This window comes from Trichosurus vulpecula, chromosome 4 (assembly GCF_011100635.1).
Source record: "Trichosurus vulpecula isolate mTriVul1 chromosome 4, mTriVul1.pri, whole genome shotgun sequence".
NCBI lineage: Eukaryota > Metazoa > Chordata > Mammalia > Diprotodontia > Phalangeridae > Trichosurus > Trichosurus vulpecula.
This window is the reverse complement of record NC_050576.1, coordinates 208,253,464-208,280,632: the sequence shown is the minus strand read 5'-3', so window position 1 is coordinate 208,280,632 and position 27,169 is coordinate 208,253,464. Positions and strand designations below refer to the sequence as shown.

At 36.6% G+C, this 27,169-nt stretch overlaps 1 protein-coding gene across 1 annotated transcript in view; it reads right to left on the bottom strand.

Moving 5' to 3' along the window:
• Positions 1-669: 669 nt before the first annotated feature.
• LOC118848058 (ATP-binding cassette sub-family A member 10-like) overlaps positions 670-27,169 on the bottom strand; it is a 118,390-nt gene continuing 91,890 nt past the window's right edge. The window contains exons 29-39 of the mRNA XM_036756797.1: positions 26,502-26,622; positions 20,059-20,176; positions 19,098-19,189; positions 9,136-9,314; positions 8,609-8,684; positions 8,437-8,531; positions 7,396-7,515; positions 6,978-7,118; positions 3,505-3,584; positions 1,633-1,688; positions 670-1,494 (exon numbers count right to left, since the gene is read on the bottom strand). Coding sequence (XP_036612692.1) covers positions 1,396-1,494; positions 1,633-1,688; positions 3,505-3,584; positions 6,978-7,118; positions 7,396-7,515; positions 8,437-8,531; positions 8,609-8,684; positions 9,136-9,314; positions 19,098-19,189; positions 20,059-20,176; positions 26,502-26,622 — 1,177 coding nt within the window. The 3' untranslated portion in view covers positions 670-1,395. The remainder of the gene's footprint in view (positions 1,495-1,632; positions 1,689-3,504; positions 3,585-6,977; positions 7,119-7,395; positions 7,516-8,436; positions 8,532-8,608; positions 8,685-9,135; positions 9,315-19,097; positions 19,190-20,058; positions 20,177-26,501; positions 26,623-27,169) is intronic.

The following is a 27,169-nucleotide window of genomic DNA, read 5'->3' as shown; positions in this document are numbered from 1 at the left end:
GTGGCTGAGAGTGAGTTTGGAGGTTTATAGCATAAGAAAGGTACAGGGAGCAGAAGGAATGGAGGAGGACACAGGAATAGAAAGCTTGTGACTGGTGAAAAAAACCCATAGAGAGACATAGAGGGTGTGATATGAATTTTACTGTTGAGAAAGAATCCAATGAATTGTCCTTTTCCATATATTTCTTCTTTTGTTCTCTTGAAGGAGTGATGAACCATTTCCAAATCCGCTTTTCCGTGAGTTTGTTTGCTTTCTGTTGTGCCCTTTGTTCTAAAATAAATTAGTTTCTCTAAGCAGTTCTCAAATTTTTGATCTTTATATTCCTAAAAATTAGTAAGGATCCCAAAGAGCTTTTGTTTATGTGGGTTATATCTATCAATATCTACTGTATTGGAATTTAAAACATTTTAGTATTTTTATGAAAATAATTTGATCTCATGAACTCTACCAAAAGAGTCTCAGGGATCCCCATGAGTCCCTAGATAACACATTGATAGTCACTCATCTAAGACAATTTGGTTGTTTAGTGTAGTTTGTTTGTGTCCTTGGAATAAATATAACTGAGAAAGTGGCAAATGGTCAGTGAGCTACACAAGAGACTGATAGAGTTTAGGAAGGCTAAGAGGTACTCCCTGGCAGAAAAATTCAGAGACCTGGAACAACAAAAGAGATTTTATTGATAGATATTTTATAATTTCCCCAAAGCAGAAAGAATATATAAATCTAGATCAATATCTAGAACCAATGAATCCAAGGTAGTTCTGGTTGTGGGAGCAGAGGGGTTGTAAATGAACTGGACTAGCCTTCTGAGGTAGTTGCCTCAAGTACATTCTATTTTGTTTGTGTTCTTCCTGCTGCAGGTTTGAAAGATAAGGCACCCAAAAGGGCAGCACCCAAGGCATTGACTAAGGGAAAAATCTAGCCTAAAGAGAAAAGTTAGGGAAGAGGGGTACTATTCACATAAGGGTGGGAACCAGAAAGAGGTAGTAACTAGGTCTACTTATCAATCTTTCACCTTCTACCCCATACACTATTAGAAACATTACCACCATTGCTATGCATATTAAAACAATCCCATAAAATCTATAGTTTATTCATATTTTGCAAAAAAAAATACTTAGGAAGGAAAGCAAGTACACAAGAAACCACTGCACACTGGACTCAGTCTAGTTAGTGCCATGGTCAGTGATGGTAATTGCTTTGAATGCAAGCCTTCCTTTCCTTACTCTAACCAGAAAAGTTATTATAGCTTTTAATTAATTACTAAGTAAAAATATAAAATATTTATAAAATACTTGGTTAACTTTTTCTGCAATGATATAGAGGTCTAATAATGCAAGTTCATGACACTAAATTAGCCATGGAATTAAAAATAAATGTAGGCCACCTGAGCCTTTAAGGCTCTTCCTGAGGGAGCAGTTTCCATTTTACTGTTGTATCCAATTCCACATCCAAGTCTCCAAGCTCCTGCTCCTTTGAGAGCTCAAGGAAGACCTAAAAGAGGGGAAAGAAAAAGAGAAGAGAAAGAAAAAAAATAAATAAAAATTTTGACTATTTTATCCACAAATGAGCAGAAAAAGAAGGTATTAATGATATGTGGCAAAGTAAGACACAAAAAAAACACACACGCACCTGTTCCAATGTAGACTGAGAGAGACTATATTCTCCCAGGTTGAAGGTAGATTTAGCTGCACAAGGAAAAAAAATATCAGAAATTTGTGTTTCCTTCCGAACTTAAAAAAATAATAACGCAAGCACAAAATGCACAGGGTGAGGCAGAAGTCATTCTATGGTGAAAGAGAGTCCAGTGTTTGATTTACATTTGAAGTTTAAAATAAATAGATAATTTCACGTTTTGTTGTTCAGTCATTTTTCATTTGTGTCTAACTCCATGACCCCATTTGGAGTATTCTTGGCAAAGATACTAGAGTGGTTCGCCATTTCCTTCTCCAGCTCATTTTACAGATGAGGAAACAGAGGCAAACAGGCTTAAGTGACTTGCCCAGGGTCACACAGTTAGTATCTGAGACCAAATTTGAACTCAGGAAGATAAGTATTTCTGACTCCAGGCCCACTGTGCCACCCAGCTGCCCGTTTTGTGTTTAGTTCTTTTATATGTATATGTTCCACCTTCTAACTAAACTGTAAGCAAGTTCCTTGAAGCAGAGATGAGACCAGAGATATAGATGCCAAAATTAGCTGTCAGGGGTACAACATAATGGGCAGGTAAGCAATAAGAAAACTTTGCAATATTACTTACGTAGAGACAGCAAATTCTGCTTTCCTGGGGATATATAAATGCTACTATTTTCTTTATTTTACACTAAATCAATATGCATTGCTACAATTAGTGAAGGTTTTTTGGTAAGAAATAACTCAACTAATAAAGATATAATTAGCAATTAGCATTTATATTGTAGTTTAAGATTTTTAAAGAACCTTTCACACATGAAGAAAATGGCAAACCACTCTAGCATCTTTGCCAAGAAAACCCCAAATGGGGTCACCAAGAGTTGGACGTGACTGAAATGACAGAACAACAAATAATTTACTATGTTATAATACTGCTGCTGATTCCTTCTCATATAGTATCCAAGATGTGATCCCAGGTCGTTTTTCCTCTTCATTATTCCTTTGGCTCTTTTCTTTTTCTTCTGAGATTTCTTTGATTTTTAAGACCTATCCACTCATGACTGAAACTCTGTCTTGAGGCTATATACAACTCAGTGGTGAGTTCTTCTTAAGCATGCAAAGACTTGGCTCTGTCAAGTCAAAACATGGTGCTAGATGGGCTTAAAATTCTACCACTCTCCTCCTAATGTCATTTGATCATAGATTTAGAACTGGAAGAGTTCATCCTGTCATATTATCAAGCCTTAATTTTACAGATGAGATAATTGAGGCCCAGAAAGATTAAGGACCTTGCACCTGGTCATACCAGAATAGAAAATATTGAGTAAGAATATAAACATAGGCCCTCTGATTTTTTGTTTTATTACATATAAATGTTTATATTTTCAATATAATAATAATATGTTATTAAAAGCATCTCCATACTACATAATATTTTATGACATTAATATTCATATAATTACATTAACATTGCCACAGAACACCACTATGTATTATTATATTATAATATTAATGTTCATTATATTTATATTAATTAAATTAAAATTTATTCTATTAATTGCCTCAGTTGCTTATATTTAATTGTACTTTGTTGCTTTGATTTTGCTTATGCTCTAACACCTTCTAGCTCTCTGATATTATTATCCTTTGTTTCTTTATCAGTAAAATAGTGATCATAATAATACTTGTATGACCTAACTTATAGCATTGCTGCTGGGAAAGCATTTTATGATTCTTAACGCTACATAAATCTTATCATCATCAACGAATAAGCGCTTTCTATGTGCCAGGAACTCTGCTCATCATTATTTTTATCTTTGTTTTGTCATTATCTGCTACATACAATCTCATTTTTGAAATCATCACTCTTACCTGCCTCTAACTTGGAAAAGGCCTGAGAGAGAGGATGTACAACCTCCACAGGCAATTTATAGACCATCAATGAGGAATACCTAGGAAGAAGACAAAGTGAGGTCTGTTCCTTAATTTTGACATCTCAAGAAAGCACAACACTGTTGGTAATGATTTTCTGTCTATTAAAAAAGGGTTAGCCTTATGGATTGACAAGTATGAAACTGATACAACTCAAATATACAAAGATTCTGGTTTTCTCACCTCCCTGTCTAATCTCTAACTTTCTGCCCTTTCCCCCTCCAATCAGGAGTTCATTATCCTTCAGTCTGCATTTTGGTTGCCCAAAGCCCCTAGCTATAACACCCTGCTCAGCTCTTCCTCCCAAAGCCACTTTGTTTCTCAGTGTTCCAAAATCACGTCACTCTTTTTTTTTATCCCCACCCAACAACCCCTCCTCTGGTCCCAATCAAATGTGTTTTCCAAAGACCTACCACAAAGGGAATTGAAATACAATGAAATTATAGAAAACACTCAGGAGCTATTTCAAAGGTTAGCAACAGGAAAAGGTGCTAGACATGGGATAAGAGGTAGTTTAGCCATTCCACTTCATAGGTTTATAAGAAAAGCACTTGTGCTATTATAATTCACATCTGCTTAGTTGTCCTAGTTTATCATTCACATAGTAAGGTTATCTGCTCTCAAATTTAAAAAAAAATTAAGGGAACAAAATTCTTGTATTTGTAATTTGATTTTAAGTATCTATATTGTGAGGTTCTCTCTATAAGCAGTATGATGATGATACTCTGATATGAATCTGCCAATACAACATTCATCAATGTACAATGTATCACTATGTTATATTTCATACTGGAATGAAAATGTAGTTGACTTTGTGCTTCACTCCCAGGCCCCAGCTTTTCCTCATTATATTTCTCTTCTTCAACCTTCCTCCCGTCTCACAGAATTGTAAGCAGGGTGGAAAAACCAGAGTTTTATCCTATGGCACCTGATGTGGGGGTGGGGTTGGATTTAGTTCCCCCAGAAATCCTCCCATGTCTCATGGTCCTCTTGTGTCTTGCTCTCCAAACCCTTTGCCAACATCAATTGATTGCCTTTGTTCTACCTTGATAGTGCCCACAACGATTCTGACAACTGTTATTCTTCTCTGCTAAAGCTGGGTAGCCTACCTTGCTGCAAACATATTCTCGTCGGATCCCAGCAATAGGACAGCTGCCACACCCTTCCCCATTGCTTTGATCCATCAGCTACCTTTCCCATTTCCACCCTCTCTTCAGGACTATGGAGCACAAGATTCATCAACTGCATCAATGGCACGGGTTGGATTCCGAAAGACATGCACTGTCACCACTTCTCCTTGCGTGATTGAACTCAATTATGGAAGGCTAGACTTTATGGCCAGACTAAAATCAAGGTGGCTCTGTATAAAAGCTAAAGTGATATTCCAAGGTCTTCTTACAATACAAATGTGCTCCTCCTCAGCTCCCTCCCCTGGCGGCAGCCTCCTTAGCAACAGCCTCTGTCTCTCTTTTTAAGGGTAGTATTCTGGGACTTTTTCCCATTGGGCCTTATGTCCCCAAATCCTTGATAATTTCCTTAGGTCACCTTTCCTCACCCCACCATTGCCTCTGGTTAACCGGAATTATTATTTAGGGCCATATACAGTATACCATATGGTTTTCCTAGCCCCTTGTTTCCTTGAAGGGAGATATTGCCTTTTGCCTTCTAATATCCAGAGAATCAGCCTCCTAAAACAGCTGCTGTGGATAGCTGGATAAAAGTTTCAGAAAGGTTTAACAGAAGGAAAAGCTTCTTAACAATGAGAGCTGCTCAAATGTTACATCGGCCACATGAGCAGGTAATGGATCCCCACTCCCTGGATCTTTTGACGTAGAGCTAGTTGACAGTTCTTCAGAGGTGTTGTAGAGAGGGTCCTTTGTTTAAGTGTGGGTTGCATTAGTTCACTACAAAAGTATCTTTCAAGGGCAGGGCCACAATGGTGGAATGGAGGCAGCAAACCAGTCAAATTCTCCCAACATTCTTTTCCAAATAACTTTAAAATAACCCATCAAATCAAATTCTGGAGCAGCATAGTCAAAAAAAGGTCAACGTGAGACATTTTTCCAGCCTATCATGACTTAGAGGTCGGTAGGAAAAGTCTATTACAGGCACTTGGGGGCTGGCCCAGAGCACATGGCAGTAATGCCAGTGCTGGGCTTTGGAGGTCATTGTGACAGTAGCAGAAGCAGCTCTTATCCCAAAGACAATAAGGAGGGTTGGACAACTGGTCAGAAAGAGATTACAGGGGACCTTGAGCTGACCCTAGGTGTAGGACTAGGCACTATCCGGCAATTCCATTGTCCGTATGGTTCTGGGTTGTAGTGCCAGAGCAGAGAGGAACGCTTGTGATTGGTAGAAAGGATCAGGAGCAGTTTAATAGGAGAGAGGAGCACTAGCACTTATGGCTGCAGGAGAGCAGGGGCCCTTCCTGGGTGAAGTCCAAAGTACAGACAAGGAGAGCAGTGAACACATCTCTCCCAAGACAAACCACTTCAAAAGCCCCCAAAGGTTGCAGACTCCAAGAACTAAGTCTGAAAATAGCAGCACAAAAAATCTGAAGCTTAACAATGCTTCCCCGCCCCCAGATGAGCAAAGCCCAATTTTAACATAAAATTCAAAGTCAAGAGATAGGTTAGAAAAATGAGCAAACAACAGACACAAACCCAGTGTATAAAGCTGCTATGTTTCCAGGACAGATTAAAACACAAACTCAGAATAAAACAATATGAAAGCAGCTACAAGCAAAACCTCAAGGAAAAATGAAAATTGGATGAAAGTTCAATTCCTGAAAGAGTTAAAGAAAAAGATAGTACTGACAGAGGGAAAAAAAGAAATGAGAGTGATGCAATAATATTATGAAAAGGGAATCAACAGCTTGGTAAGAGAGGCACACACAAAATATTGAAAAAAATAATACTTAAAAAACAGAATTGGTCTAATTGTAAAAGGGGCACAAAAATTAACTGAAGAAAAGAACTCTTTAAAAAGCAGACTTAGCCAAATAGAAAAAAGATACAAAAGCTCACTGAAGAAAATAATTCCTAAAAAATTGGAGTTATGAAAGTGGAAACTAATGACTTCATGAGATATTGAGAAAGAATAAAACAAAAATCAAAATTAAAAAAAACAAAAATAAAGTCAAAAGATGAAAAAATAGAAGAAAATGTGAATTATCTAATCAGAAATACAGCTGACCTGGAAAATAGATTGAGGAGAAATAATTTAAGAATTACTGAACTATCTGAGAGTCATGATGACAAAAAGAGCCTAGACATCATATTTTAAGGAATTATGAAGGAAAACTTCTTCAAGATCTTAGATCCAGAGGGTAAAACAGAAATAGAAAACAGGAAAAATAATTACTGGCAGGCTAAAGTCTACTTTTCCACCAAGGAAAAAAAAGTTCTCTTTACCTTTCCTGCCGAGCTGCCTGTGGGAAAAGCTTCAGAATTTCTGCATGGAGGGGCTCAACTTGCTCAGGATCCTTCACTTTTATTTCCAGTAAGTAATCTTTGCCAAACTTACTTTTCAGATGTTGGATAGAACCAATGCATCTGCAAGAGGAGGAGAGAAGGAAAAACAGAGGGAGAGTAAAGGGAGGGAAAAGAGAAAGAGAAGTTTCAAAAATATATACAATTACAACTTAATCCATTACTATTATTCCCTGGTCTATGAGTGGAGGGGATGAGCCTTCACTTTTAAGTTAAGGCTATATCCAGCTGTTCACAAGATAAATGTGTTTATACATTATTACTCCCCTGAAGAAATTTTCCCTCATACTGTACTGTCATTGGTTATATGGATATATTGTTCTACAGTACATTTACTCACCTTAGCTGTCCTGACACCATGATGGCCACCCGGTCACACACAGCCTCAGCCTCTGCCATGTAATGTGTAGTTAGGATAGCACCACTCTCTTTGTTTTTGAATGTTGCTCGAATCACCTTCCTGAAATTGAGTTAAGAAAGTGAACCAAGAGAACATTGTATACAGTAACAGCAATATTGTTTGAAGATCAACCTTGAACAACTAAATCATTTTGAGTATTATAACTACTCGAATTAACTAAAAAGAAAGATGCTATCCACCTCCAGAGAAAGAACTGATAAATAGAAGTATGCTCAGTATGGTTTCACATACAGACACATAATATAAATGGATAGATAGAGATATATACAGATAGACATACATATATGTATATAATATCTGTGTGTATATATGCATATATTATATATATATATATACATATGTAGTGTGTGTGTGTGTGTGTGAAATGGTAGCCTTTTCTGCTGTGGGGTGGGGAGGGAGGAAGATAGCTTGGAACTTAAAATGTATCCCAAAATATTAATTTTTTATAAAGTGACAGCAACTATAAGAAGCATGGTGATATTTTGAGAGAACTTGTCAAAATAAATTTGAACAGACACAGTGAAGAATTAAGATTACATTAAGGGGAGGATTTTGGAGGAAGACAGTAGAGTTAGGAAAAGAGCCACATCATGTTAGATGACTCTAAATGCATGGAGTGGAGGAGTTGGATTGAAAAACACTGAGAGAAGGCACAATGAGTGAATGTTCTCTGGAAGAGATGTATTAGGAGAAAAGAGAAGAGCACTAAATTAATAACTAATTAAAATTAGTATAGTATTAAATAGTATAACACAGAAACTCAATAAAATCTTTAGAAAGTTTATTGGACCTTTATATAAAATATTTTTTCAGAATGAAAATTAGATAGGAAATGAAAGGGAAAGTGCTAATTTCTGTAGGTCTGACCTAATAAACTGTATTAGGAAATAGCCTTTTTGAGAACTAATTGTCATAGGTTCCATATGAAACATATGTTTGTACAAGGCTTCTATTTCTTACCACATTTGTTGCTGTCCTTCTGGGTCCATTCCTGTTGATGGTTCATCCAGAAGCACAACAGCTGGATTACCCAGGATACTCAGTGCAAAGCACAACTGAAATGAAGACAAACAATATTTGCTACCATCCTTATAGTGTGAGCACTTAGAATACTGTTAAACCCAATACACACCTTTCGAGTTATGCCTGCTGATAATTCCTTGACTGAAATTTTCATGTGCTCCTGTAGCTTGAGAACATTTACTAACCTGAGGCAGAAACACATAGAATGACTTATCAAGCATGCTGATCAATGAGGAATATCAGAAGAATGTATTCAAAAAATAGAGTAATTATGATATAGAAAAGCTGGCCATGACCATTCTGAAACTACAAGAATTAATTACCATAAGCTCATTTGACCCAGGAAAAAAGCTCTGTTGCTTCCTGGAAACCCCATGGGGAAAAAAATTGCATTTATAATTTGCTTATTATTGTTTTTAATTATTTCTTTCCAGTTTCCCTTGATCAACGTTTCATACTTCCAGATTTATATGCTCTTAGATTGTCTAAAATATCTCTGAACTGAGATATAGGAAAGAAGGTGCTAGTCTATGTCTGATGACTTATGAGAAGTTGAGAACAGTATTTAAAATCTCTATGGCCGCACTCTTCCCCGTCCCCTCTTACAGAGAGCTGGAATTTCCCTCCACCCTGTACCGTGAAATCATAATCGTGGCATCTTCTTTCTTCATCCCTTTCACTGCAGCATACACCTCCAGATGATCTCTTACTGTAAGATTTCGCCACAATGAGTTCTCCTGAGGACAGTACCCAAGGAACTTGATTGTGTTAACATCTTGTTGACTCATGGACGATCTATTCCCTTTTAGTACCACCTATGGAAAATAATCAATGTTCAGCCTCTGCATGCAGCTTGTATTCTATGTATTTCTTCTCATAAACCTTTTATATGAGGGGAGAAAAAAACCTGTAATAATTTAGCTCTGAAGAAAATACAACAGAATGAATATGATATATGAAGTCTACATAAAGGTAGGAAATTAATCTATATATAAAGATATTCCTCATTTACAGTATCTTTTCTAGTATGGCTTATAGTTCCTCACCATAGTCAGATCTCATCAATGCCTTGGCCTGTGCTTGGTAAATGTTTTTGCACTGCAACTACCAGGGCCATCATCCATGTCAGAGTTAACTTTGTCCTCTGTAGTCAACATTAGTTACCAAATAGTACTCTGTCTGTTTTTTTCTTCAGGTACATGGTGAGTATTGGTTCTTCTCTTACCTAATCAATTTATCAATATCAAGCACTGACTCTTCCCTATCCCCACCTCAACCCTCTGTCTTAAGGTCATTACTCTTCTACTTTTATTTGTACTCCTTGAAGGAACTCTAAAGAATTTACTGTGCTCTACTTCCGTATTTAAGAAGTTCAATGATTTTCTCAGTGTGAACATTTCCTCCACATAAGCCAAGCATAAATTCTCCATATCTTAGATAATTTCATTATCTGTTCTGGTTTAAAAAAAAAAAAGATAATCATCTGGTCCCTAACCTTCAGGTTATACCTTTCAGCTAGACTATTAGTATAATTAAAAGTAATTACAACTAATGGAGACCTACTCTATATTTCCTATCTTGGGATATTTTTTATTTTTATTTATTTAATTTTTAATTTATGGAATAAAACAAGCATTTCCATAACATAGTACAATAAAAAAGATTGCACATGAAACTGGAAATAAATTACATACAACTTGTTATTCCTTTTAAATATAAAATTCCTTTTAAATATAAAAAATAAAATAATAAATATAAAATAAAATTGTTGAGTCAATTTCTTTTTTTCCCTCTTTTTCTTCCCCCCATCTTAGAGCTGGCTACCATTAGACACAAAAATGTGCGTGTGTGTGTGTGTGTGTGTAAAATCATTCTATAAATACTTCTATTTATCATTTCTTTCTCTGGATGCAGATAATATCTTTCTATGTCCTTTGTAGTTTATTTGGGTATTTATAATAGTGAAAATGATGTATCTGCTCAAAGTTGTTTTTAAAACAATATTCTGTTACTGTATACAATGTTCTCTTTGTTCTGCTCATTTTGCTTTTCATTATTTCATTCAAGTCTATCCATATTTTTCTAAGATCGTCAAGTCATCATTTCTTATAGCAGAGTAGTATTCCACCACAATCATATACCACAACTTGTTCAGCCATTGTAATATTTTTAACCACTACTGTTAACATGACTATCCTATTTAAACCAGGGCCAATTTTAGGAGTGGCCAAAGCAGGCAAGTGCATAAACCATGTGAACTCAGACCTGAAGAGGGACCCATGGACCAAGAAACAATTCCCATCTAATGTCTTACCAAGTACAGCTCTCTCCTCTGATCTGGGATGAAATCCATGCAATTAAATTTCCTTAGGAAGAAGCAAGTATGAGAGCATGAATGTGCTACCACTCTTGTGGGTCAGGATACGGGTAGAAGTGGGGAGGTATGAGTTTACCCTTCACACCCCCATGATACCAACTAGGACTATTGTGAACGATGAAGCAGCAGTGTGTAACTGAGGAAGTCAGAGTTAACTTTGTCCCCAGATGGACTGAAGTGGCAACTAGATGTGTGGCCTCTGGGCAAAAAAGAATATATAAGTAGTTTTTAAGACTGCAGGAAGCTTGAAACCCCAAGGAACTTCCTTAACAACTGCTTTTAACCACTTTACTAGCAGTTTCTATCTCCTATTCTCTTCTCAAATTGTTTTTATATCTCCTTGGGGAGTACTTTTACCTTGGGGAAATTGGACCATGTTTTTAGGGAAAGGATTATTTAGTTGAACCTTAGGACTCTGAGTGACCCCTTGCAACTAATGTAAAACCACAACCATGACAAACTCCTCACCTCTGCCTCACAAAAGAGAGTGTCCCTCTATTCCTAAAAGATGAAACTCAGATACCATCTTCTACATGACATCTCTCCTGATTCCTCCAACAAATAGTGTTTCCCTCTCCTACACTATCTTGCAAGTAATGTCACAATTAAAAAATATCCTTGGCTCTACCTAATCCCCTCTAGCTGTGAATGATGTTGTGGAAGATCCTACCCTTTACCCCACTAGCTTGCCAGTACAGAAATAATCTGTAAAAGGGAAGACTTTCCATTATCAAATGGGGTAGGATCCTCTTGATGAAGAGATGTGGTCCTTAATAAATCATATGGACTGGATTAAGGATAAATTTTGGAGCAAGATTTCCTTATATTAATAATTTACTCCTTCTTTCTTGATAGAACATATTTTGCTCAAGAATATGAAGATAAGGTTCAGATTTGGGTCCTACCAGGAGAATTGATATATGTCTGGAAGTCTGTGACCTGATTTAACTGGAAGTACTTGGCAAAGCTTGACCTCTTGACCTCTTTTCCTATCTTGTTATTTTGACTGCTGACTTCAACCAGAGCATTCACCTCTAGGTGCTTCTTAGATGCATCCCTTTTCTTCCTATGGTCCAGGTGAATGGCAATGCCTTGCTGGAACTGTAGGCCTTTATCCCTCCTAATTTTGCCCTTGTCTGATATGATGTTGACCCAGGAAGTGAATTTGAAGTCTCTGTCCTCTCTTCTTTCCCCCATCTTTGTCTCTTCTTCTCTCTCTATTAGGATTTGGGAAGTCTCCATTATTATCTGCCTATGCCCAGCTGAGACTAAAAATAATAGCAAATCATTGCAATCATCTTTACAGGCATAATTGTGTGCTTTCTAATTTTATCATTATTGTCAAGGATTCTATTTCCTATGATATATGAGACATTTTGTACTGAGGTGTTGAATTAATAGTTCATTTTATAAACCAGGTGCCCGTAATTTGACTTATACTATATTGCTTTGTTTATCACTGAGCTAAGAATTTCCCTGTAGTTCATATGTTGGTAGTTTCTACTTTTTTTCTTTCTTGAGCAAAACTGTGCAGTTCATTTTGTAGGGCTCAGCTTTTTAGGCACATCATAACCAAGCCCTAAAATTATTCCAGTAGTACTAGAATCCCAACAGATTTGAGAGTAAAACATTCTCAGAAGTTGGCAAAAAGCAATGGTTTATCCTCATCAGCAGGCTGCATAATAGACCTTACAATCATAAAATTAATAATGATAAGAAAAGATGAAAAAGTCAACATTGGGGAGGATTTGGGGAAACAGGCATGCTAATTCATTGCTGAATTAATTTTTCTAGCAGACCTCTGCATTAATCCAGTCATGGGAAAACAGTATGGACTTATGCAAGAAAAAAATTTTAAATTGTTTATAGTTGGCAATTCCACTATTGGTTTGTACTCTAAAGATATTAGTGACAGCAGAAAAGATATATAGAAAATAACAGTAGTATTCAGACAAGACAGAAATAAACTATGTGTCCAACATCTGGGGAACAGCTAAACAAATGACAGTATATTAAGGTAGTAGAATGCTACTGCAAATTAAGGAACAATGGATATGAGTTATTCATAGAAGATGAACAGTGGAGATCAAACCAAGAAGAACAATGCGCACAATGACTAAAGTGAAGTAAATTAAAATAATGAATGGCAATAACTCTCTAATCAAACATAATGGAAAACATTGCTACTTATCGAAAGTGAAGTATAAACATCCTTTCTTTTAATAAGAAGTAAATTGTTAGAGTAGAAGGTTATATTACTATCAAACAAAATCTTTGTTTTATGATGAAATTTTTATGACTTATATGGAGGGAGTTAAATGTGAGGGTAATGAGGCTTATGTTCCATCAGTCTTCAAGCATTTATTAAGCTCCAATTATGTACTGAGAACTTTTTTAAGTACTGGAGATCAAAAAAGTCAAAAGACAGTCCTTGCTCTCAAAGAACTTACAGCCTCATATGTGAGATAACATAAAAACAACTGGGTACAAACAAGCTATACTTAGGACAAATAAGAGATAATCAACAGAGGGCAGGCACTAGCATGAAGAGGGATAAAGAAAAGCTTGTTGTAGAAGGTGAAATTTTGGTTGGAACTTGAAAGAAGCCAGGGACGTGAGATGATAGAGATGAGGAGGAAGAGCATTTCTGGCATAGAGGACAAGTTGTGAAGGGTTTGTTATGCCAAAACAGAGGATTTTATATTGGATCCTGGGAATAATAGGTAGCCACTGTAACTGATTGAATGTGGAGGAAGAGATATGATCATACTTATGCTTTGTTGTTGTTCAGTCATTCCGTCGTCTACATGATCCTGTGCCATTCTGATGACACATCTTTTAGTATTTTAATTCTTCACCAAGATACTGGAGTGGTTTACCACTTCCTTCCCTGGTGGATCACCTTTTTCAGAACTCTCCACTATGGTCTATTCATCGTGTGTAACTCTGTATGGATAACTCATAGCTCCATATGCAAGCCCCTCCACCACAAGACAACGATCCAACAGGGGCAGACCTATGTTTTAGGAAGATTTGACAGCAAAATGTGGGAATATGGACAGGAGTGAGAAGAGGCTTGAGGCTAGGAGACCGAATAGAAGGCTATTACAATAAACCAAGCATGAGGTGTATAATGTTAATGGGATAGGAAGATCTTCTCCATCCATTAATAGGCCTATGTGACCACATGTGTTTCATCATGGATGTCTTGCTGCTTTGAAATCTGGCCCAGCTATGATACATCCTGAGTCACATATAGCCCCTTGGGTGAGGAACTTAACCTAAGGAGGAGCTTGTTTAGGGGAGGCTTGCTTGTAGGAAAGCTTTCACAGCTTTTGGTACTAAGCTAATTAGGCACTGAGACAGCAGAGTTGTGATGCCTTCTGGCTCTGAGCCTATTAACCAAAAGTGTATATATATATATATATAGATAGATAGATAGATATAGATAGATATAGATAGATAGATATAGATATAGATATATAGATATATATATAATATATGTATATATATGTGTGTATATATTTATATATACATATATATATATATATATATATTCTGAGGTAAGATTTTGCTTTGGGGGTTCACTCGTGAGAAGGACCTTTTGATTCCCTGGACTCTGAGCAGTCATTTGCTAAGAGCCCTCTGGCTACTCAGATGTCTGTGGTCTCCCGATCTGGTGGTATATGTAGGTGGTTGTATCACTTTGTTCAGACAGTTGGAACCCTGTCTGTTGAATCTCTGTGCTAATTTCTCTGCTTGCATTTTCTACTTAGCTGTAATTAAAGTAATATTGTTGGTCCCTTTAAAGTTACCATTCTTTTAGAAAAGCAGATCAAAGAATCTGTGCTAGCAGGCCTCCTGTGTGCTGGTGTATTGGTCTTACACCTCTACAGCAGCTGCAAGCAGCATTACTGCTATGAGGTGATGAAGCCTTGACCAGAATGGTATTGTCAATGGAAATAAGATGAATGAAGGTAGAATCAATAGAACTTGGCAATGTATTGGATATGGGGAAGAGGCGAGAGAGTGAGGCACTGAGGATGATACCTAAGTGGTGATCCTGGGTAACTGGGAAGATGGTGGCATTTTCAAAAATAATGGAAAATTTTAGAATGGGGGAAAGATAATTAGTTCAGTTTTAGACATGTTGAGTTTAACATGTCTTGCAAGACCTCTAGTTTGAGATACCAAATAGGCAGTTCGAAATGGGGGACTAGAGGTCAGGAAAGAGATTAGGGCTATAAAAGTAGATCTGGAATCATTAGCATAGAAGTAATTATTAAATCCATGGGAGATCATGATACATAAAACAAAGTAGTATAGCAGGTGAGAGAAATTATTATTTTCTATTACATTAATAATTCATTATCAATTAAGATCCAGGCTTTTTATTTCTTCATTCAAGGACAAGCCTCTATAGGTTAGTCAGCCAATCTCTGAAGGATATGGCTGATAGATGAGATTGCCCTAATTCTCCATGTACATGCTCCTCTATCCTGGACAGGACCCCACCTAACTACAAAACTTCATTTCTGTTTAGAGTATAAACAGAATCTAATCTAGGTGAATTCTTGCTCTTAGGGAATAAAGCCCATATCCATGCATCCCTCCATTAAAGTTTAGGGTGACCCAACTCTTAAAAGAGAAAACCAGAGTGGTCTGGGTAGAGGTAGATGCCTCTGTCTAGATTGCTGGAGGCAGTTGAGTCTTATGATCCAGCCATGTTCTCATCAGGAGGGGCCGAAGACTTTTAGCCCACCTCTTCATTTAATGTCTACCAATTCAGGTTGAGTTCTCCTGTCTGGGCATTCCTTTTCAAAAAAATGTAAGACATTCAGTGTCTCCATTAGGGGGCTTTGGTTACTAAGAGAAACCAATGGCCATCAATTTATTGATTATTAGCTAGTCTAATTAAAATTGATTACTAATTACCCAGAAACTGTGTCTCTTGGGAATTTTTTTATTCATCACAAGGGAGATGAGAAGAGGGCCTGGGAGAGAGCTTAGGATACCCATAGTTAGTGGGCATGACTTGGATGAAGATCTAGTAAATGAGGCCGAAGAGTAGTTAGACAGATAGGGGAAGAACTAGGAGAGTTGTGCCACAAAAACCTAGAGAGAAGAGAGCATCTTGAAGAAAGCGGTCATCAGTGTCAAAGGCTGTGGAGAGATCAAGACAGTGATATTCAAAAAAAGCCATTAGATTTGATGATTGGGATAATTGGTAATTTTGGAGACAGCTTTTTCAGGTGAATGATGACTTTGGAAACCAAAATCTAGAGTTAAGAACAGAGTGAGAGGATAGGAAGTAAAAGCACTGATTATAGACAATTTTCTCAAAAAAAAAGGTTACCTAAGGAAAAAAGAGAGAGATGGGATGATAGCTAGTGGGGATTAATGGATCAAGTGAGGGTTTCTTCGAGCAAGGGGTAGAATGGACATTTTTATAGATGGTAGGAAAGCAACTAGTAGACAGATATTGCAGATTAGTAAAGAGAGTAGGGATGATAGAAGAGGAAATCTACTGAATATGGATAGAATAGGATCCCTTGTGCATGTAAAGGCGTTAGACTTGGCAAAGAAAAGGGCCACATCTTCATATGAAAAAGGGGTGAAGGCATATAGTGGAGGGAAGCAACTTAGTGAAATAATTTAAGGAGAAGGGGAAAGAGAGAGCTCTTGGTAAATGGCCTCATTTTTGTCGGTGAAATAGAGAAGGTTCTCAGTTGAGAGAGTGAGGAGCGAGACAACGATGGGAGGTTTGTTAAGGGATAAAAAGGTTTAGAAAAGTTGCTGTGGTGAATGCAATAGTGAATCAATTAGGGAGGTGTAGAAGGATTGCCTCACTGCAGTGAGGGACTAGTTGAGACTAGATGGAATAAATTTATGGTGGACCAAATCAGGAAAGTTTCATGATTTTCTCCAGCTTTATCCAACAGCACCTGCGTAAGAGCAAAGGAATGAAATGGTGTGAGACATCCGAGTCTGAGGCTTTGCAGGGAAAAGTCAGTGATAACAGGGCAAGGAACTTGAAAGAGAAAGATAACATAAAGTTGAACTAGTTCCCCAAGGGGTCAAGATGGGGAAGGGAGGAGAATGTAGCCAATAGGGATGTGGCCTGGGAAAGAACCAAGGGTCAGAGAGATTGGAGGTTGTAGTGAGGACAAAGAACATGATTTGAGGTCACAAGGCAGAGAGAGGTGCAGAAGGACAACAAACAATGACCAATAAAGGAATGTCAGAGTTCGTGAACCTATGTTCTATGTTTTATATTCTATAAATGGAACACTTGGGAGTGATGGCAAGATCAAGAGTATGACCATCTCTTACTGTAACTGAGGTGACGTAAAGAAGTAGAATATGGGAAATAAGTAAGTTGAAGAACTAGTTGGCTAAGTTGTATGAGAGAATATCTGTCTGTCTATCTATCTATCTATCTGTCTATCTATCTATCTATCTATGTGTGTGCGTGTGTGTGTGTGTGTGTGTGTGTGTGTGTGTGTGTAGTGGAATGGATACAGACCCAGGCCTGAGAGTCAGGAAGATCTGAGTTCAAATGTGATCTCAGACACTTACAAGCAGTGTGACCCTGGGCAAGTCACTTAATTCTGTTTGCCTCATTTTCCACATCTACAAAATGAGCTAGAGAAGGAAATGGCAAACCACTCCATTATCTTTGCCAAGAAAATCCCAAAGCAGGGTCGCAAAGAGTTGGCTATGACTGAAAACTACTAAACAACATCAAGAACATATATTTCTATATATCTATATCTGTATATTGAGACAGTGACAGAGACAGAGTCAGAGAGAGAGAGAGAGAGAGAGAGAGAGAGAGAGAGAGAGAGAGAGAGAGAAAGAGAGAGAGAGAGAGAGAGAGAGAGAGAGAGAGAGAGAGAGAGAGAGAGAGAGAGAGAGAATTCCCTCTGGAAGTCAGTAGATAACAGCAATTGAAATCTCGATTGGGTGATAAATATGTTTTGAGCAAGCTTCAGAGGAGGAGAGGTTACCAAGTGATAGTGGTAGAGGTAAAGCTTGGACATGGCCATGGGGAAGAAAGAGTATTCCAATTCGCTCATCTCTCAAAATAAAATTTATCAATAAAAACAAATAAATAAAATAAAATAAACAAAAAATGAAAAACAAAGTTCTGTTTCTCAAAGAGGACAAAAAGTAAAAGTTAATAAATCAAAATGCTTTTTACTTCCATGTGATTTGTGATTTATTTTCCCATGGGGAAGAAAGCAAAAAAATAAAATGAAACCAAACTAAACACTTTCCCTACTGTTCAATCTTGCTTAGACTAGCATTGCTTTTCTACTTCTGAGACTTTTGTTAGACTCTCCCTTATGAATGAAGGCATTATTTTCTACTATTTTTGAAAATTATATTTCTAATCTCATTTAAAATAAATTTCAAGGGATGTCTCTGTTTTAAAAGCAACGATTCTCTAAATACCAGCACAATGCCCATATTACTGCTCTTCTCGATCATGTTCAAGAATATCTCTGTTGATTGTGTATTTACTGTCTCCAATATTATATAAGTTCTGGAAGAACTTATTGTTTAATCATTCTTTTTATTGGTAGGTAGTAAAACAGAACAGAAGAAGCACTGAGGTTAGAATCTAGCTCCACCATTTGCTAACCATGTGACCTAGGACAACTAGTATAGTCTCTCTCTACTTCCTTTCTCTCTTCTTCCCCACACACAAAATATATAGTAACAATACTAATCCCATTAAACTCACAGGGTTGTGAGTATCAAAAGTAATAGTGTGTATGAAATCTCTTATAAAACTGAAAGGCACTATACAAATTTTATTATTATTATTGCCAGGATTTTATATAATGCTACACTTCCTGTCAATGCTCAACAAGTAATTCTGTTAAGATTCACCTCATGAAGCAGTGAAGATAAATATCATTGAAAGGGAAATCCCACTTGTACATATATGCAAATGGATGTGTCTGTATCTTGATAGAGTACTGTGATGATGCTATTTAATATCTTTCCACCTACTAAAGGAGATGCAGAATCTACCTTCTATTGAAAGCTGTGGGTATTATGGAAATCATCTGTGAATTAACTCATCTACCTACTTACTATCCAAATCACTTTAAAATAGTAAGAGAACCTATTTCTATGAAAGATTATCAATTAATATTGAAAATCTTCTCTTTTGATCATTATCAAAGTATTTTCCTTCTGTTTCACTTACCTCTCCTGCAGTTGGTCTTGTCTCTCCAGTTATCATCCTAATAGATGTGCTTTTGCCAGCTCCATTGTGTCCTAGCAGTCCCAGAACCTCACCTGGAAGAAATTGGGCTGTCAATTTTCATAATTTGTATATCCACTAACTAGAAAGCTGTTTTTTTTAATTTGATAATACATTTTGAAATCATTACTCAGTCAGTTTCTTCATGAGCAGACATCAGGTTCATAAAATCTATTACGTTATTTTGAGTTCTACATTATCCACATTAGTAGAAATATTTCCACATAGATATGAAGATTTCCTAATGTAGGGAATAGTGTATTTTTTTCAAGGCACTGTGATAAGCACTTTATAAATATTACCTTATTTGATCCTTACAGCAACCCTGGAAAATAGGCTCTATTATGCTCCCCATTTTACCGTTAAGGAAACTGAAACAGAGGTTAAATGACTTGCTGAATGTTATATAATTAGTAAGTGTCTAAGACCAGATTTGGATCCAGGTCTTCCTGACTCAACACTCTATCAGCTGCATCACTTAGCTGCCCTTGTATTAACTATATGACCCCGGCAATGCCTATTAATCTCTCAGTACTTTAGAAAACTCTCAGTTGGGAAGGTGCTGTCCTGCATAAAGAGAAGGAATTTCCTTACGTGGGAGTTTGCTAGGCCCAGGAAATGAGAGGCTCAGTTATTATCCTATTTAATTCTTTCTTTATGTTAAACTAAAATATAACTCCCTTTAATTTCTACCCATGATTACTTTTTCTTCCTCTTGAGGCCTATCAGAATAGATTAAACTCTCTCCTCTATGTGAACCCTTTTAAGGTTTAAGATAGCTACCAAGCTTCTGCACTCTGCCCTCCAACACAAACTCATACTACCTCCACCACCATTTTTCTCCTCAGGCATTCTAATCCTCATATAACAGAGGTATTTTGTAGAAGGGACCAGTATTTCTAACCTTTTTTAACACAGAAAGAGACATTCCTTGTGGCCAGTTTCTTCTTACTCTTTGAGAAGCAAATTTTTTTCTTAACTTCATATTCCTTACGCAGACAGCTGGCAATGATGACCGGTTTCTGAAAAAAGAGTTCCTCATTAAATTTCAGAAGGGTGTTGTACTCTCGTGGATAGCCCTCTTTTTATTCAAACTGGTATAAATAATAGTTTGCACTGAGGGAACATGTAATTAAGCTGTAAAAAAAAATTGTAATCAAGTTGCAAGATCCTAGTGCACATTTAAGAGAGTTACATTTTTTCTTTTTTGATTTTTTCTTTTGTTTGTTATTATTAACACTCATAGATAAATATGAACAACATATAAAGAAAAACCAAAAAAAGAATTGTATATGAATTGTATATGAAACCATGAACTTCTGCTACATATGGTTTGGCAATTGATTGGATATGTGTAATGAGTGAGAGTGAGAATAAGAATGGATCTCAGGTTCTAGTTCAGAGTGCCTTTGGAAAGATGGTGGTGTCTGTGAAAGAAATAGAGATTTTTGAAAGAATTATGGATTTGGGGGAAAAGATAATTAGTTATGTTTTGATACATTGAGTTAGAGATTTCTATGGGACATCTAGTTCATAATGTCCAATAGGCAATTGGCAATTTCAGGACTGGCACTCAGGAAAGAACCTAACGTTGAATATATAGAACTTGGAGTCATCTGCATAGAGAAGATAATTGAACCATGGGAGCTGATGTAGAGAAAAAATAGAAGAATGCTCGGGACAGAACCTTGGTGCTATTAGGGTACATGACATGGATGATGAGCCAGCAAAGGAAACTAAAAAGGAGCAGTCAGACAGGTAAGAGGAGAATCAGCAAAGAGCAATGTGAAAACCCAGAAAGGAGAAAGTATCCAGGAGGAGAGGGTGATCAAGACTTTGCTGCAGAGAAGTCAAGAACCCAACTTCCTTTCTCAAACCCCCAGAATCCCTCCTTTTTAACAAGTGTAACATTGATGTTGATAACTTTTCCCATGGAGACTAAAGATACTATGCTTTTCAGCAGCAATAGAACCTCAAGAGGTTGAGAGTTAAACTCTTATTTTGGAGAGACTGTTCCTGTCATGGTATGAAGACAGACTGAGTGAATTACAGAGAGAAAGAGAATTAATAGAACTTCCCTCCTAAGGTCATTGTTTATTATCTTGCAAAGAAATTGTGACTTTGCTAACCTGAGAGAACTGAATAGTAGCACTGTCTTTCTAAAACTAAAAAGTTAGCATTTAGCTGTAGTGATTTTAAGAAGTGACTTAGCCTGTGATCTTCTTCACAGCTGAAAAAATATGAATAATTATATCTGTTTTATTGATTGTTACAAGATTAGTAAATAATTTAACCAATCAACTTGATGTTTATTTAAGCCTAGAAAATTAGACAGGTTGATAGAAAAAGAGATGAACAAATGATTATGAAAAAAGAGGCTTCTCCAGCATATTAAGTCAGTGATTTATTAATGGGATGGGGGCACAGGGCTAATTGTTTAATGAGAAAGATTATGCTATTACAGTGTTTAATGTGGAAGTGTCAGAACATAGCCCTTTGTTGCCTCAGAAACCTGGGTAAGAATGAATAAGGAAAATGGGCCAGTAGCATGTGAAAGGATGACTTACCCCACCTCAGATTCTTGTGGAGGTAGGCAACCACTTTAAACTTCTACTATGTGAATACGCATAGTGAAACAAACAAAAAAAATCAGCACGTTGTTCATGTCTGAAAAGACATGTCTTATTTTTATTTTTAAGTACTTATGGATCAATGGGTATCAATCCTTCCTTATAAAGGTAAATTGGAATAGCAGAATACTTTTTGTGTGAAGCCGCCCATCTTTACACAACCATAATGTCTAGCTTTAAAGAATCATTCAATTCAGTTTGACTAAACCATTGTAATATCTAAGTATAAGAACAAATTAAACTACAGATTTGATTCCTACTCAGCATTCCTTACAACAAATGGTTTTTAAGTTCTTCAATTCACAAGATCTCTTTTGGATCTTACAAGTATGACTATACTCGCAATTTTTTTCTCAAAAAGGAAAAAAAAACTTTCTTCATCCTTTACTCCCTTCATTTCAGTGGCTCTGGATACCTACTCAAAATCAAGTAGAATTCCTTTCATATGAGTAAAGATGAGAAAAGTTTAGTAAACTTTTAAGTTAAAACCAGGAGGAGATCAACTCTACTTAACAACATATTCATCTAACCATCTAAATGTTTCAGGAGAACATGAAATAAATTTTATACAATTTAATCTCAGAAAGTGAAATAAAATTAGCCATTAAGAAACTACAAAATGGATTCAGGGGAAATCCTAGTCCAGATAAATATACAAGTGTATTCTATCTATTCTATCAAAAGTTTACAAAGCAATTAATACCTATTTTAAACGAATTCTTAAAAATTTTAAAAGAAAACATTATATACTAAACTCCTTTTATAGAATATAGTTCCAATACCTATAACAAAGAAAGAGAAGCATAGACCAAGATAAGAAATAAATACAAATTCAAAATTTTCAAGAAAATCCAAGCAAAAAGACTTCACCAATATAACTCCCCCCAAAAGGCCCACATGGTGGGAGGAATCAAGTGGTGGCTCAGAGTGGGACTGCAGGGAGCACGTTGCTGGTGCAGAGGCAGGATTCTCTTACTTTGCCCTGCTTGCATAAGAATCGTGGTCCTGGTTGGAGGTTCTTGGGGGAAGAGGAGCACTGGTGTGGTGGAGCTTGCAGTGACTGTGGAGTAGAAGTAGCTCTGAAAAGAGCAGCACAAGGCCCCTAAAGCTTGAGACAAAGTACTCTCCACTCTGAAGGCAATCAAGCCCTGACAAAAAGCTCAAGCATCAAGTAGTTGGCTGGGAACATGAGCAAGCAGCTCATGCTCCCAGCTCAAAAGGACTCAGACTCAGATTATAGAATCTTTTTTGGTGACAAAGAAGATCAAAACATGCAGCCAGAAGAAGTCAACAAAATCAAAGAGCCTACATCAAAAGCCTCCAAGAAAAATATGAGTTGGTCTCAGGCCACGGAAGAGCTCAAAAAGGATTTGGAAAAGCAAGTAAGAGAAGTAGAGGGGAAAATGGGAAAAGAAATGAGAGTGATTCAAGAAAATCAGGAAAAACAAGTCAATGACTTGCTAAAGGAGACCCAGAAAAATACTGAAGAAAACAGCACCTTAAAAAATAGACTAACCCAAATGGCAAAAGAGGTCCAAAAAGCCAGAATGCCTTAAAAGGCAGAATTAACCAAATGGAAAAGGAGGTCCAAAAGACCACTGAAGAAAATACCACCTTAAAAATTAGATTGGAGCAAGTGGAAGCTAGTGACTTTATGAGAAATCAAGATACTGTAAAACAGAACCAAAACAATGAAAAAATGGAAGACAATGTGAAATATCTCATTGGAAAAACCACTGATCTGGAAAATAGATCCAGGAGAGATAATTTAATAATTGCTTGGCTACCTGAAAGTCATGATCAAAAAAAAAGAGCCTAGACATCATCTTTCAAGGAATTATCAAGGAAAACTGCCCAGATATACTAGAACCAGAGGGTAAAATAGAAATTGAAAGAATGCGCTGATCACCTCTTGAAAAAGATCCCAAAAAGAAAACTCCTAGGAATATTGTCACTAAATTCCAGAGTCCCCAGGTCAAGGAGAAAATATTGCAAGCAGCCAGAAAGAAACAATTTGAGTATTGTGGAAACACAATCATGATAATACAAGATCTAGCAGCTTCTACATTAAGATATTGAAGGGCTTGGAATATGATACTCTGGAGGTCAGTGGAGCTAGGATTAAAACCAACAATCAACTACACAGCAAAACTGAGTATAATACTCCAAGGAAAAATTTGGATTTTCAATAAAATAGAGGATTTTCAAGCTTTCTCAACGAAAAGACCAGAGCTAAATAGAAAATTTGACTTTCAAATACAAGAATCATGAGAAGCATGAAAAGGTAAACAGGAAGGAAAAATCATAAGGGACTCACTAAAGTTGAATGGTTTTGTTTACATTCTTACATGGAAAGATGATATTTGTAACTCATGAGACCTTTCTCAGCATTAGGGGTAGTTGAAGGGAATATACATATGTATAGACAGAAGGCACAAGGTGAGTTGAATATGAAGGGATATCTAAAAATAATAATAAAATTAAGGGGTGAGAGAGGAATATATTGGAAGAAGGAGAAAGGGAGAGACAGAATGGGGTAAATTATCTCACATGAAAGTGGCAAGAAAAAGCAGTTCTATTGGAAGGGAAGAGGGGCAGGTGAAAGGGAATGAGTGAATCTTGCTCTCATTGGATTTGACTTAAGGAAGGAATAACATACACACTCAGTTGGGTATCTTATTCTACAGGAAAGTAGAGGAGAAAAGGATAAGAGAGGGAGGATGATAGAAGGGAGGGCAGATTGCGGGAGGAGGTAATCAAAAGCGAACACTTTTGAAAAGGGACAGGGTCAAAGGAGAAAATTGAATAAAGGGGGTCAGGCTAGGGGAGGGAAATATAGTTAGTCTTTCACAACATGACTGTTATGGAAGTGTTTTGCATAATGATACCTGTGTGGCTTATGTGGAATTGCTTACCCTTTCAGGGAGGGTGAGGGTAGGGGGAAGGGAGGGAATTTGGAACTCAAAGTTCTAAAAACAAATGCTCAAAAAAAAGTTGTTTATCATGCAATGGGGAAATAAGATATACAGGCAACGGGGTATAGAAATCTATCTTGCCTTACAAGAAAGTAAGGGGAAAGGGCATAAGGAAGTGGGTAGTTGGCTGACAGAAGGCAGGGCATACTGGGGAAACGGGAAGTTAGAATATATGCTATCTTGGAGTGGGGGAAGGGTAGAAATGGGGAGAAAATTTGTAACTCAAAATCTTGTGGAAATCAATGTTGAAAACTAAAAATATTAAATAAATAATAAAAAATAAAATTAAATCACTTTGTTCAATAAAAAAAGAAAAATTTGATGTCAATAGCTAATGGCTAGAGGAAAAACTCTTCATCATAGAAAGGATAGAATAACTCATAAAAGGTAAAATATTAATTTCGATGACTTGAGTTTAAAATATTTTGGACAAACTCAATGCAGCTAAGATAAGAAGGGAAGCTATTGACTAGGGGAAATTTTTGTTTTATAAAATGTATCTTATAAGGGATTAGTTTCCAAGATATATAGTGAACTAACTCAAATCTGCAAGACAAAGAGTTATCTCCCAGTAGTCAAAAGATATGAATAGTTTTCAAAAAATATATAAGCTATTAACAGTCACATGAAAAATTATTTTAAATCACTAATAAAGGAAGAAACAGAAATTTAAACATCTCTGAGGTTTCATCTTGGACCCATAAAATTGGTAAAAATGACAAAAATTGGACATAGTCAATTATGGAGGTGATGCAAGAATACCACTACTTTGTTCATAGAGCTGTGCATCACAGAAAGTAATTTAGAATTATATTGGGAAAGTGAATAAAATTTCCATATCCTTTAAGCCATAGATCACATTGCTAGGCACATACTACAAGAATGATAAATACAAAAGGAAAAAGTCTACAGGGGTGAGGAACTTGCAGCCACAAGGTCACATGTGGCCCTCTAGGTCCTTAAGTGCGGCCCTTTGACTGAATCTAAACTTCGTAGAATGAAAGGATTTATTCTGTGAAGTTAGGATTCAGTCAAAGGACAGCACTTAAGGCCCTAGAAAGCCACATGTGGCCTTGAGGCTGCAGGTTCCCCACCCCTGATCCAATATATACCAAAATATTCATAGTAGCACTTCTTATGGCAACAAAAAAACTGAAAACAAAATAGATGCTCCAGTGTTTGGAGAGTAGTTAAATATGTTGTGGCACATGAATGTAATAGAATATTACTGCACTGTAATAATAAATACGAAGCATTCAGAGAATCATGTCTTTGGTTTATATAAACTGATGCCATGAAGTAAGCAGAATCATGAAAACTATGCATAATGACCACAGAAATGTAAATGGAAAGGGGGAAAAATCCTGAAACTAAATGCCACATAAGTTTTACAACCAAGGTTGGTTGGGTTGGCCCCACAAAAGAGATAAGAAAATATACCCCCACCTTTTATTCACAAAGGCAGGGGATTATGGGTGTGGAACACAGCATATATACTCATATTTGGTTAATGAGATAGTTTCTTGAGCTTCTCTTTTCTGTTTTTATTCTTTGTTACAGGGGATAGTTCTTTAAGCAAAAAGGATATGGGAAGAAATGGAAACAAATTTGGAAATAAAGATAATGAAAAATAAAAAGTATCAATAAGGTTTTCCAAATGAAAAGTCTAGGTAAATGTGAATAAATTAATGTATAAAAGAAAAAATAAACAATTTTAGGAATATTTACTCATTTGATTTTACCTCTTCATGGTTTAAAGCAGACAATGCACTTGCAGTTCTTGCTCTTTCTGCTTGAACGTCTTCATCTTCACCTTCAGGTTCTTCTTGGTTTGGAAAAACTTCACCACTTCTTGGAGAAATTCTACAGAGAACACCATAAACATCAACCAACCAACCAACCAAAAAAATATTTATGAAGGATTTATCATGAACCAAGCACTATGGTAGGTAATGGTCATGCAAAGACAAAAACATCAGTACGTGAAGGAACTTATATTCTGTAGGAGACAACATGTATACATATAAATATATAGTATTTATCTTTCTAAAAGTTGGATATGACTGAAAATGGCTGAACAACAATGAACGTCTATCTATTAAATACAATGTCACATTTTGGGGGTGAAAGCACTAGGAGCTGGGGGCGGAGATCAGGAAAAGCTTCACTTAGAAGATGGCCTTCGGGTGCATTTTGAAGGAAACTAAGGATTTTAAGAAGGTGAGATGAGGAGGGGGAACATTCCAAGATTTGGGAACGACCAGTGGAAAGTCAGGCAGTCAGGAGATAAGGTGTAATGTACAGTCATTTAACTAGATCACAAAATGTGTGAATGGGCAGTAATATATAATCAGATGGAAAAGTCAACGAGCCAACAAGACAGTAAGCAAGGTTGTGAAGGACTTTAAAT